Source organism: Triplophysa dalaica, chromosome 2 (assembly GCF_015846415.1).
Source record: "Triplophysa dalaica isolate WHDGS20190420 chromosome 2, ASM1584641v1, whole genome shotgun sequence".
NCBI lineage: Eukaryota > Metazoa > Chordata > Actinopteri > Cypriniformes > Nemacheilidae > Triplophysa > Triplophysa dalaica.
This window is the reverse complement of record NC_079543.1, coordinates 22647577-22662168: the sequence shown is the minus strand read 5'-3', so window position 1 is coordinate 22662168 and position 14592 is coordinate 22647577. Positions and strand designations below refer to the sequence as shown.

Sequence of the window (14592 nt, the reverse complement as noted above, 5' to 3'; positions counted from 1 at the left end):
AATGAATCACATAAAAAGACAGGAAGGCTAAAGAAATGGTGAATGTAAAGCACAACATACAAGTAAACATGCTTATCCATTGTTTGTCTCAAGCAAACAGTTTCTGATCGTTTGGTAAACATATCAGTGATAAAATAGTTAAAAATATGTATATATACAGTATTTCCCTCTTCTCATGTGAGCCTGCTGTGCTATTTTTTTTTTTAAATTGGTGATTGGTTAACACACCTCTCACTCTTCAACTGAATAACATTTTCCATTGACGTGAACCAATCAGATCAGATGAGAGATGATATCTGCATCATCAGAGTCAGTTATTCAGACTTACCCGCTGAGATGGAGAGATCAAGAGTTGCTGTTATCACGCTCATATGTAAGACAAATTATAATTATACTTTATCTGTTTTCAAAATATTTTTATTAATAGTAACAGAAATACACATGTGATATGTTTTGTATGCTAGTCCAAAATTCCACTTTTAAGAAGTCTAATATGATTATTATCTTTTTCTCTACCAGATATTTTTATGTTCAGTCATAAAATCAATGGAGCAGATATCCAGATGAAGGTCAGACCAGGAGACAACATCACTCTCTACTGTGACCGTCCTTTAACTCGTGGTTCCAGCATTGCATGGATAAGAAACTGCTCTCATGAACATCAACCCTCTCTCATAATAGATCATATGATAATGGATGAAACAAACTTTCCACGTTTCAGCTTTCTTCATAACTCCAACATTAATTCTTTTGATCTACATATTACTAACATCACAGTCTCTGATCTGGGACTGTACTACTGTGCGGAATACGAAAGAAAATTTAATGATAAAAATGGCTTCATGTACACATATCTGTATGGAAACCGAACAACACGTCTCTCTCTTGCTGGTAAGAAAAAACTTTTTAACAGAAACTCAATCTCAGAAAACAAATACAGACAAAACAAAATACTACTTATTAATTTATCACTGTTTTTTATTCATTCTTTTATTAGTGACTTGTGCACCCTTACTGGTATAATGCCTTTCAGAAAAAATATCATTGACTTATTCAAAAATACTCATTATTTTTTTATCAGTAACTTCATGTTCTGGACCCTCCGGCACTGTCTCTCCTCCTCCTGTATCAGACTGTTTTCTCTGCTGGACGCTGCTCTTCAGTGTTTGTCCTGTGTGTGTTCTCTTCTCTTCCATCTGTGTGTACTGCCTCTGTCAGAAGAAAACTACAGGTAGGACCTATTTATACTCTTTGCCATCTTTTTAACTGCAATGTGTAGATTATAAGTCTTTGTCAATGAACAGAATTTGAAAAGTCAGAATTAAATCCTTTAAAGTTTCAAATCCTTATTGTCAAAAAATTCCAATTACCAAGCTAAGCTGAATTTTTAATTAACTGTACTAGATTGCATATATTTAGGTTTACATAACTGACATTTTAAGCAAAGCACACTTATGCACAATTTCTGGTTCAACGAGATTTCTCATGCTACCATATTTTCACACTTTGTGGTTGTAGGTATTGAGAACAGTGCAGAGATGCTCACAATAAATGTGTTGAAGGTATCTATATCATTGCCATCAACCTAAAACTTGTATCATTTCAAATCGCCAGGATAGGTTGAACTCTATGTATTTTTTTTTTATTTCAGGCAGATCTAAAGGAGAAACATCGGTGTGAGATGAGTAAAACTGGAAAATTCTGCGTTCACTCTGAACTCATGTATAGACTACTACCAACTGCTCACCCCTATGACAAGATGTGACTCTCCCTGCGTAGTTTATACAAACTCAACTTTCATCCAATACAGTAGTAACTGCTTACTGCACTCAATCTGTTGCCAATGTGTTGTATAATTAAGTTTAAAATTGTATTAGTTTTTATGGTTTAAATGGACTGACACATTTTAAACTTTATGACTGCTGCAGCTGAGTATAAATACTCCATCTAGATGCTCAAAGTCTTTAGATCAGAAATTCTTACGTGTGCTTAGATCCAGGTTTAAGGAAAGGGTGACCAGTTAGCCTTACAATGTGCAAGCTTACCGCTTTAGAATTGTCTCAACGGAGTCAATTTTAAAAGGCTTTTCATTTTCGAGTCAGTTGTAGCCTAGAGTGTTGAGTGGACATGTAGTGTAAATTGAAACCAGACAATAATGTAGCAATGGATTTGAAGTACATTCAAAGTTGACTGTTTTCTGACCACTGTGACCATTATCAAATAAACGCACGCTTTGATCTTTTAATAACCTGTTTGTTCCATGGGGCCACTTTACACAGCGCATTTAAAAGGCCTCTCCATTAAACCTGGATAAAATTAACATCATTATTATCTGTGTCAGATTAGTGAGATAAAGACACCTAAAATGTGCATTGTGAACCTGACAATTTTTTTGTCTTTTATGTTAAAGTTTAGTGTTCACAAAAAAGTCAAAAATCACTCTGAATGAATTATAATGTGAATAATATATTCAAATCAGAAGACTAAATGAAAAGCATTTATTATTGACACATCTTTCATTTTTTATTCTAATCCGGAGAATTTAAGCATCATAAAGCAACACATTAAGCAAATGCAACCACAGATCAGTCTCTAGTTCTGAGACAAAATTTAGAAATGGTTAAACAGGAAACCACAACCTTGTGTTTGTATCTAACATTAATAAGGCGGTTTCCCAGACAGGGTTTAAGACTAGACAATTTAACTTAATTTAAAATTAGACTAAAATAAATGGTAGAACTGTCTTAACCGAAAATAGCTTGAAATATCTTAATATACATAAGTGTCCATGTTTTTTGCATGATTGTAAAAACTGCTTACAGTAAATAACCTAATTTAAATAATCCCTAGTCCTGGTTTGAACTAACCCCTGTCCGGGAAACTACATCAGAAAGTGCTGACTAGTGCTTGCTTTGTGCACGCAAATGGGACAACTTGTGGTAAAAAGCAGTTTGTAACCAACAGCCATAGACTTCTGGGCCCTCAATTTTTTATCTGTGCAGTATAATGACACCAGTATCGCATTTATACACAAGAAATATAACTACAGTATGAACTATAAATAATAATGTACATAACTGCAAACTATAAATGATTAAAATATGAATTAACAGTGAATTAAGAGGTCTAAACAAATGAAGACTCAAAGACAAAACGCATCAAACTGTCGAAAATAAGAAACATAATTAAAATTCTGTGACACAAACTAGAAAATTGGTTTAAAACACACAATTAATGCTTGCAGATGAAAAGTCTGGCTGACAGATGTTTACACAGATAATTACAAAACAAGGCAGAGAAAGTGTCCTATTGTAATTTTCATTTGAATTACATAAAGTTCATTTTCGTTTGCTGGAAAAGACATCAAAGAGTCAAAATCAACAGTAAATACTTAAAATAAAGATGGCTTGGCGACCCCTAGCGGTCCATGTTGAGAAACACTTGTGTTATGGATCAGTACACATTCAGCACATTGGACAGCTCCCAATGATGAATACAAGCAGAAATTTGTTGGTCTGTAATGATTTTATGACAGATAGAGATTTTTTTAACACATTTTAATATGTGCATTCAAATGACATAGCAGATATACAGTTTCTTAGAGTAGTTTATAAATATGGGTGAAAATATGGACAAACTATAAATTGGCAAGTTTTACATTATGTAAAATGTTAAACAAAAATGTTGCCTTGGCAATACACTGGAATGACTAAAGTAGATCTGAAATCGAATAAATCTAACTAATCTATATTGCAATATAAAACCGAGGAAATACATAACAGCATGGTAGTATGGTGTATGGTAGTAAAATGGGGTAATAGTATCTCACCTCCTTTTTGAGTAAGTAATGGAGTGCGACAAGCCTGCTTAATGTTTATATGAATGAATTGTCAGAACAATTAAGTGACTATAGGACTGGATGTATGCTTGGTAATATCTTAATTAATCATCTTATGTATGCTGATGATTTGGTTATCTTTCCTCCAATTTGTAATGCTTTTTAACAGCTGGTTAATATATGTTCTGATTATGGGATCAAATATGATGTGCAATATAATACAAAAAAGAGTGCTGTCATGATATGTAGAATGAAGGGAGATATGGATCTTGATTTTCTAGATTTTTGTCTGGCAGGGCAAGTACTAAATGCACGCATTAAAGTAAAATATTTGGGACATATTGTTAATGATGAAATGAGTTATGATGAAGAATAATTGACAGAATGCTATTATTAAGTTGTTGTCAAATCCTAGGCAAAGTGTGATCCGGTACCAGTCATCTTTGAGAAACTACTGGTATAATTGTCTTTTTTAAATGTTGTGTATTGTATGTGTTGTATGTTTCCTTTCTAATGGACCTTGAGTCTGAAAATAAAGTTGAATGAATTAATGATTACAATTAAAAAAGCGCACAACAAGATTGATACAAATATACATATCATGTAACTACATGAAATCTATAAATAAAATATGAATAAAAAATAAAACTGAAAACAAAACTAATAACTCTGCTGCTCTCCTGTGGATTAGGTTGGAACTACACCAAAAATCAGCCCTACTGTGCCCTAGTCGTCATATCTTTAGGGGCCCAAGCATGAAGTCCTGAAACCCTATTGCATTTACAAATTATCTTCACATTATTGCAGCGTCCAGCCCCAAAGGGCTGTATGGTACAAATACGAGGTGAATGATAGAAAATTAACAAAACACAATTTTTTGTGTAGTGACATTCACATCTGTAATTTTAAAACCTTCTATAAAATAGCTTACAAATTAGTTGAACTAATAGAATCTCGTGTCTAATAAAACATGTATGTCCTGTATTGATCAGGAACAATAAAACATCATAATGCCCCCCCCCAATCGGCCACAAACTCAGCCGTTAAACCATCAAGTGTGTGCCCGGCCTATGAGTACAAGTTATACTGTTAATGCATATAATCTAAAACATTATAAACAATATTATTTGATACATTATACAGCCCATTAAATGACATGAAATTATTGTTTTTATTTAGAAGATTTTAGACAAATATTATAAATATATTTTTACCACAGAGTAAACTATTTTGAGCTTTTTTGGTTGCCCCAGTAAAATACACACAGTACACAGACCCTACAGCCAAAGCCACAAAGACTTATGGAAACATTTGTTCTTGGTGGTCAATGATCAGCTAAAAGATATGAGACGAGAATCTGACAATGTGTATGAAAGTGGTCTAAATGCTTGTGGGTTTCCTGTTTTCACGTGTCTAGATTTTGTTGTCTTGCAGCTTTGTTGCTTGATGTACTGTAACAACATGGTAGTTCATGAATTATGGGCCTCCAAATGAACTTTGATTAAATGGATCAGTTTCTTCTCAAACACTCCAACTTTCATTATTGGAAAACATGGTGATGGTAAACATATTAGTCATAAACAAAAGTTTTTGCATTTATATGTTTCCTCTCTGCATGTGTGTCTGCTTGTTGAGGGTATACGATTGATAAAACATGTCCAATTTTGTGAAACGAAAAAAAAGACACTGAATAGTCAAACCGGAGCGACACTTGTGATTGGTCGATGCACCTGTCACTCTTTTAGTGTCCGACTCAATTTTCCATTTGTGTGAACCAATCAGATGAGAGATGATATCTGCATCAGTGTCAGTTGTTCACTTCGTCGCTGAGATGGACATATCAAGAGTTACTCTTGCTGTTCTTTTATGTAAAACCAAAATATTTTTGTTTTGTTTTAAAACATTTTATTGAGCTATCTGTCTTAACATAAATATAACTGTGATTACTTTTACATTGGAGATCAATTTTTAACCAGTCTATTTTCTATGCTTCTTCAGATGTTGTACTGCTCAGAGAGAGAAGAATCTATGGAGCAGAGATCGAGGTGAAGGTCAGACCAGGAGACAACATCACTCTCTACTGTGACCGTCCTTTAACTCATGGTTCTGTCATTGTTTGGATTAGAAACTGCTCTCATGAACATCAACCCTCTCTCACAATAGATTTTCAGAAAAGTTACCAAGAAACATTAGGACATTTCACTCTTCCTAAAAACACCAACATTAATTCTTTTGATCTACATATTACTAACATTACAGCATCTGATCTGGGACTGTATTACTGTGCGGAATACGAGAAAAAGATAAATAAAGATGAAAATGGCATTATACGCTCATCTGATGTGTACAATTATGGAAACCAGACAACACGTCTCTCTTTTGCCGGTAAGGGTACATTTGTCCGTTGTTATTAAAATATTATTTGTCATTTTTTCCTTACAAATTTCCTTGTATAATTATTGTTTACATACATTTCAGAAAAAATATTGACTTATTAAAACATTTTTTTTTTTTTTTAAGTAACTACATGTTCTGGACCCTCCAGCACTGTCTCACCTCCTCCTGCTTCAGACTGTTTTCTCTGCTGGACGCTGCTCTTCAGTGTTTGTCCTGTGTGCGTTCTCTTCTGCCTCATCTGTGTGTACTGCCTCTGTCAGAAGAAAACTACAGGTACATCATACCATTTCTTTATTTACTTGTATTTTAATTTAAAATGTGCAGCAAATGCCTTTGTTATGGTATTTGGATCAGCAGAGTCTGGGCACAGAATGTGCTACTCATGCCATTGTTATGTGCATAAATTATTTAAAATGCAATTCAGTAAGTGATGTTCTTATTTGAACAAATTTCAGATGGTGGAACTGATCTCAAAGAACATAAAGGTAGAAACTCTCCTGAGGTATGAACAACACTGACAAACTCGCATGTTTCAATACTACTGCGAAGATTACAGGCACTTTATTTTTAGGGAATGTTGTCAAACGTGTTATTCATAACATTAACATCTAAATTTATAACCAACTTATTTAAAAAGATTTAGAATAATGTTTATTTCAGGGTGATGATGATGAAGTGTGTTATGCTTCCTTGGAAGTAACAACTAGAAGACAGAAACGTCTCAAAAGGAAGCAGCCGCAGTGTTCTGACTTTAGTACTTATGCTCCGATCAGAACACACACAGTACAAAACTTCTGATGGTTTGAAGGAATGCAGGTGCCATTTCATGAAAATGTTTTGACGGAGACAACTAATTTCATGTCTAACTTTGAAAAATGAATTATATAAGACAGTACTATTTAAGCGTGTACATTTCACAATGTCTCTTCATTCTCCACTCTGTTCATACTGTCTGAGAAGTGAACTCACAGTATTCTTGTCCAGTATATTGCAGTTGTGTTTTTAATGCTCATGGATTTTTATAGAGTGTTGTTGTGGTGTGCTGTGGCATCTGACCCTCTTTAACTGTGTGTTGGTGGATATAGATAACTTTGATTCTGCGATTAAACAAGTTAAAATATAGGATGAGAGTATAGGATTTATTCCTTTATGTTGTTTTAAATATGTTTCTAGCTTTTGTAAATGCTGTTGTTTATATTAAAGATAAAAGGAAAGGAACTTTAATCTGACTTTTTCAATGAACACCTTTTGATACCTAATATGTTGAGAGATGTAAGTATTCTGGTCCTGCTGAGTAGGTAAAGTTGATGTGCCTGATAAAACCAAACACAAAAGTAGCCTCTTTGGCAACATTTGTTTGTAGTCAGAAGTTCATATAAATAAATGAATTGCTTTTGCTTTGTCATATTTTCTCATATTTTGGATCTGTGAATGTAAGATTGACCAGTTTAAAACACAAGTAATTACTTAGTTTTTTTACTATAGGTTAAAGATTTCTGAGTAAAGATTTCTCGGATCTTCATAGTTGTTACTATTGCATAATTTTACCAGCCGCTTTTCTCGGCGAAGGGTCTTTTATTCTCAGCAATATAATCTTACCACATATGTTTCCACTTAAGTTGGATGCATTTGAGACAAAAAAAGACATGAAGTTGTTTGTGAAGGTGTAAATGCTTGCTCATGTGGTCAGTTTGTGGTGGCGTTGGTTTGAATGCATGCTGTGTCTGCAGCTTTACACTTTCAGACACTTGAGAAAGCAAGACATCATAACATTTACTAAGAAATAGCTGTTGTGGTTATTGGACGAAACATTGATTACCTACTGTAGACCAAATGGCTACTCAAATTATGTTTTAGAGCATTGGACAATGGAAATGTTTGTATCGTTATAAACATTAAATAAAAATGTTTAATGTTTCAGATGTAATTTTATTATATTTCATGACTTGCGTTGTGTCACAATTGTTTCGAATCCCCACAGCGTATCCCATCATGGTATGAGTTGATTGAGTGTCTTTTGCATTAAGAAGATGAATCAAACAATAGCTCAATCTACTACTAGTTGCAATAATGTGCACAACTAAAAAAAAAAAAGTTTGTGGTTTCAATCATTAGCTTTGCAACTTATTCAGAACCCAGAGCAATATAGTTTTCATAGATATTCTTGTACCATGCATGCAGACAATCACATTATTTAGTAGATTAGAGACTAACACACAATGAGAGACAGAGACAAAACAGGAAACCCACACCACACCCATCAGGTTTTTTGCTTAAAAAGGACAATCTGAACCTTGAGACATTGGGACTGCAATATAAGTGCATCGTAAGAAGCACTATGTTTGCATATAAAAACAGACTTGACTTTATATCGCTGTAGAGTATTGCTCTAAATACATGTAATTATTTAAATATCATTTTAAAAAAATGCTGGGTTATTTTCAACCCAGCAATGGGTCAGAAGGAAAGGGACAAACCCAACCGTTGGGTTAAATGAACCCAGACAATGTTCATATTTGATCCAACAATGGGTTAAAAGCAATCTAAACGTCAGGAAATTATTTCAACATATATCCTAGCACTTGTACAGAAAACCCCCACCGCAGTGGACCAATCAGATAACTGCTGACATTTTTCTTTATCTGTCACTGATCTGACTCACTTTTAGTCACTGAGATGGAGCGAGTAAGAAGTGCCCTCATCATACTGTGTAAGTAATCTTCATGCAAATTATTTTCATGTTAGGTCATTTTGCTTTATGATATTTTATTCAGAGGTAAATAAAAGAATACATAGTACATACCAAGTGGTGTAAACTAAATGAAATGAAATGATGTTATCTGTTTTGTCAATTATTTGTATATAGGTGTTTTGTTTTGTGAACACAAAGAATCTTTGGGACAGAAATGAATATCAAAGTTAAACCAGGAGACAATGTCACTCTCTACTGTGACTGTGTCATACCAGTTGGTTCAATGGTTGTTTGGATTAAAAACGAATCATATGGCACTCAGTTATCTCTCTCGATAGATTTTGCATACCTGGTAATGGATTTTTTTCACCATTTCAGTTTTGCACAAAACAGATCCAGTAAATCCTATGACCTACATATTAAGAACGTCAGTCTGTACGATGAGGGAATCTATTACTGTGGTAAAACAGAAAGAATATTCACAGATGTAAAGGGCGAGTTACACTCCAAGCTGGAGTATCAGTATGGAAAGAGGAGAACTCGTCTCTCTCTGTTGGGTGAGTGAGCTCTTCTATATGTTACTTTTAATCATGTCGGTAAGTGGAAAAATTGCAAAGAAAAATATGTGACGATAAAATAGGGTTCTTAACTAAAATGAAATATCAAACTTTTCAGTTGATAGTAGATCATACTTTATATCTTAGATAAATATGTAACAGTTAAAAAAGGGTCCATGTAGAAAAATTGCTCCATATGAACGATGTTATATTAAGATTAAAATAACATGTGGAAATGTTAATTTTCATGCTTCTGTTTTATTTAGACAATGTTTATAAGGTATTAACTTTTATTAAAATAAAAGTATACTTGCAATGTTTTCAATATCAAATATGATAGTTTAGGTTGCATTGAATATGTTGTTATGTTTTAGATGGATCCTACAGAGAAGCATCAATGTAAGATGTGTGGAACTGGAAGATTCAGCCTCCACTCTGAACTACCATCTACTACCATCTGGTCATCACTTTGCTAAAATGTGACTCTCTCTGCCCACAATTTAATTTACTGCTGCTTACTGCACTCACAAAGCTGATTAGATAAACTCTCTTAAGACAGTGGTAATGATGTTTTTCACACTTGTAATATGTTTTATGATAATCAAATCGCTGTGAATTGATTTGATTTGTAACTTGCTTTTGTTTTCTGTTTTCACAATAAAGAAATAAAAAAAATATTAAGTATAATTTTACTATTACAGATAAATAAGTGTATACGGTGTCTTTGTATAATGCACTTCAGCATGTATTAATGAGCCCTTGTTTACCGAATGTGTTTTATTAGCCTATAAATATGGAGGACCAGGAGAGTCATGTGTAAAGTAATAAAGCATTTCATTGTTTAATAACTATTCCATTTTCTACCGCTTATCCGAACTACCTCGGGTCACGGGGAGCCTGTACCTATCTCAGGAGTCATCGGCATCAAGGCAGGATACACCCTGGATGGAGTGCCAACCCATCGCAGGGCACACACACTCACTCATTCACTCACGCACTCACACCCTACGGACAATTTTTCCAGAGATGCCAATCAACCTACCATGCATGTCTTTGGGCCAGGGGAGGAAACCAGAGTACCCGGAGGAAACCCCCGAGGCACGGGGAGAACATGCAAACTCCACACAAACAAGTTGGAAGCGGGAATCGAAGCCCCAACCCTGGAGGTGTGAGGCGAACATGCTAACCACTAAGCCACCGTGCCCCACTGTTTAATAACTAATTTTTCAATAAATAAATTACTTTATAATTTTGCCTATTTATATTTGAATTAAAAAATGAAATTAAAAATAAATGGATTAATGCCTATTTTTATTGAAAAATTAGTTATTAAACAATGAAATGCTTTATTACTTTATACATGACTCTCCTGGTCCTCCATACATAATTAACAAATGACAGGCGGTGACAAATGATTTTGCTGTTGACACATTTGTTTTGGTATGAGAGCAATAAGACAAGTAATTACAGACAAAAATTGTCAATTACAGCGATCGTCTTTTGTCTCCTGAAACTGTATTTCTAAACTGCCCTCCAGTGGACTGATATGGAACTACCACAAAACCCCCTCACCTCACAGTAAATGAAAAAAGGCACTTTGTCTCTGATGTTTTGGGTTTACTTACTGTATGCTTTTATGTAGGTGTATACGGAGAATGATGTCTTCTAGTTGTAATGTTGTAATGTACAATTGAAACTATATCAGACTATACGAAATATATAACATAACTTATTCCAATTAAAACCATCCTTTCATAAATCATTGTATTTATAGTATATAGTCAATTCAATTTCATTAAATAAAAGTTTTCATAGGAAAGACATGTTTTTTAAACAAAGATTAAAAAAGCTTTTTTGAACCACATGATCATTTTAAGGGGCCTCAGGCAAATCTACACTCAACCCATCACCCAACGCTATTGGAAACATTTGTTCTTGGAGGTCAGTGATCAACTTTAACAGATTTGAGGTGAAAATCTGATAATGTTGAAATTAACAGAAAATTTGTCTGAAAGTGGTCTAAATGAAAGTCTTGTGGGTTTCCTCTTCACATGTTTTGTTGCCTTGCAGCTTTGTTGTTTGATGCAGTATGAGAAAATAAAATAGTTGCTGCTACAGATCATTTAATGGACCAGTTTCTTCTCAAACAGTAAGACACTCAGGTGTTAGATTGGCTGATTGCATGATAAACAAAATGTTTTCAAGTAAACATTCTTATATAAATCTGGAAATCAAAACAGATTTATAGTAATCAGCTCTAATGAAAAGTTTTTGTCTTTGAATAATGTTTCCTCTCTGCAAGTGTGTCTGCTTGTTAAAAGGTATAAGACTGATAAACAGGTCCAATTTTTGAACCAATAAAATACACAAAACAGTCAAACCACACCAACACTGTGATTGGTTGAGTCTTACTCTTCAAATGTCAAAATAAAGTTTCCATTGGCGTGAGCCAATCAGATGAGACCTGATATCTGCATCATCAGAGTCAGTTGTTCACACTCGTTGAGATGGAGAGATCAAGAGTTACTTTTGATGCACTTATATGTAAGACCAATTTTATTTAATCTGTTTTTAAAACTATTTTATTAAGCTAGTGTGTTAACATTGATATAATGGTGATTATTTTGCATTGGATAGATCAGCTCTTGCAAACATATTTATATATTTACTAAATTAAAACACCACTAATGATTTTTATGAGCCAGTAACTGTCAGTTCTGGACTCTCCAGCACTGTCTCTCTTTCTCCTTTATCAGACTGTTTTCTCTGCTGGACGCTGCTCTTTGGTGTTTGTCCTGTGTGTTCTCTTCTCCTCCATCTTTGTGCACTGCCTCTGTCAGAAGAATTCTATAATGTCATGAAAGTCAGTTAAGGATTTAGATATTTTTCAGCTGGATCAAACAGAAAAACATCACTCTGAAATGATTAAGACTGGAATCTTTACTCTGAAGTAATTTATAGATACTATCATCAGATCATCCCTATACCAAGATGTGTCTCCCCTACACAGTTTATTCAAACTCTGCTTTCAACGGTATAACTTACTGCACTCCTGGGGCCTCATTTAAAAAATGCCATCATTGCTAAATTGTTTATTGGAATAATAAATGTAAAGAAATAAAGTATTACAATGTATGTGGACAATCAATGTTTTATAATTCTTTACTTGTGAAGATTAAAACGTGTTCTAACCAACATACAAAACCACATAAACTTTAATCTAATGGCAACGTGTGTCTGATGACGAGTGATAAGAAATCAATTGCAAGATCAAATAATATGTTACAGCAGTAGATGTGAAGTGTGTTCAAAGTGGCCAGAATGAAAGAGCTGTGGGTTTCCTGTTTTGTTACACTTAGATATTGTATTAAGAGTACTCCTCTAGACTAAAAAGATACGTTTAACAGACGGGGCCCGATTTTAAGTAACTACAGTAAATGCATGGTCTTCACCAATAACAAAATGACTTAAAAGTAAAATGCCTTTTAATTGTATTGTCATTAACAGACAAAATAAACATTTTAGATTATTAAAATGCAGAAACGATGCACACGTATGTAGTTTTATATTCATGTAATATTTACATTTATGCTTTTCGCAAACACTTTTATCAAAAGCAATCGACTGTGCATTCAAGCTATACATTTTCAACATGTTTGGACCTTGGATCAAACACCATGATCTTTTGTGCATGCAGTACTCTACCAACTGAGCTACAGGAACACATTAAGCTCTAAGATGCAATAGAGACAGGAAGAAACAGAAAACCACTACTTTGTTTTTGCACTTGAAAGTGTTAGCTAGCACTTGCTATAGAGTCCATAGATGGACTGGAACAGTTTGTGGTTACAAGCAGAGGGTTTGTAACCACTTTTTCCAGACAACATGCAATACACGTCTCATACACATTCTTGTACAAGCATGTGCACAACTGAATACATAGTGACCCTGCCTGTGAAAACCAAGCTAGTCTTTTTCTGGTGATTTTCTGTTTCTATATATCGTAAACAACATTCTGTAAAACTTCAACCATGGTATCTTCAATACTATCTGAATAAGGCCATCAAAGACTGAAATCATAGTAAAATGAATAGTAGAAATCAAACTTTGAAGGTCATGATATCAGAATTACATTTAAGACTTTAGCCTGGATATCACTAACTGGGTCACCATTAGTTGTCAAAGGCTTTACAAAAGCCACACAGGGGGTAGAAGCAAAACAGGAAACCACAATTGACATTTACAAATTTGGCAGTCGCTTTAATCCAAAAAGACATTGCATTATACTATTTTTATATATAGTTTTATATATTTTTATATGCACAGTATGTGCAATCTCTGGGATCGAACCCATGAGCTTGACTTTGTTAGCACCATGCTCTAACCACTGAGTTACAGGAAAGCACAAGCTCATAAAAAAGCCTATTTTGAAATGAAATAGGCCTAAGAGAGTTTTGGTGATCTACAGAAACACTTGGATGATCAGAAGAAATTCAGCACAACGGACAGCTCCCAATGCTCTACAGTAAATACTACGATATATGGTGCTAACATTGGTGTCTGCCTTCTGAATTTCTGAACTGCCCTCCAGTGGACTGAAATCAAACTGCCCAACAAATCAGTCCTGCTATACCCTTGAACATCATTACAAGCTACCGCATTTTTACAGGCAGTGAAGTTTTTTTTTTTTACTGATGTTAGGTTTATTGAAAATGCTCATATTGATGAATTAGTAGCACTATTAATAGTAGTTTCAGCATTGGCCATAGGGGCGAAAGATAAGAAGTTAAGGCACCCGAAATCTGTGTCAGGATGTAATCTAGGTGCACGGAGACTGTTAGTCTTAAACTTAGACTTCTGTCTCAAATATTCGGAATACCAGAACTTTGTTAAAAAGCTTTACTATTTTTTTATTGAAGTTTAAAGGTAATTCACATATGTGCTGACTAAACTAGGTAAGTGTAGTAAACTAAAGACGGTGTTAAGATAAAAAAGAGTCATCCCTAACCTATGAATTAGACAGTACTGAGCCTGCAAGGGTGAAGTCACAGCAAAATGGCAGCATTCATTTATGATTGAGGACATTATATATTTTTATTAAAAAAAAG

At 34.2% G+C, this 14592-nt stretch overlaps 1 protein-coding gene and 1 long non-coding RNA gene across 2 annotated transcripts; both read left to right on the top strand.

The window, feature by feature from the left end:
* The first annotated feature begins 5665 nt into the window (after window positions 1-5665).
* LOC130411602 (uncharacterized) lies at window positions 5666-8080 on the top strand. Its single transcript, XM_056736363.1, has 5 exons — window positions 5666-5706; window positions 5837-6223; window positions 6359-6508; window positions 6691-6737; window positions 6896-8080. The coding sequence occupies exons 1-5, from the start codon at window positions 5670-5672 to the stop codon at window positions 7031-7033; spliced, it is 759 nt and encodes a 252-aa protein (XP_056592341.1). The 5' UTR covers window positions 5666-5669; the 3' UTR covers window positions 7034-8080.
* A 751-nt stretch (window positions 8081-8831) lies between these two features.
* LOC130413819 (uncharacterized) lies at window positions 8832-10053 on the top strand. The gene is made up of 3 exons (XR_008905538.1): window positions 8832-8945; window positions 9306-9484; window positions 9859-10053. It is a non-coding gene; the product is annotated as an uncharacterized LOC130413819 (long non-coding RNA).
* The last annotated feature ends 4539 nt before the right edge of the window (window positions 10054-14592 follow it).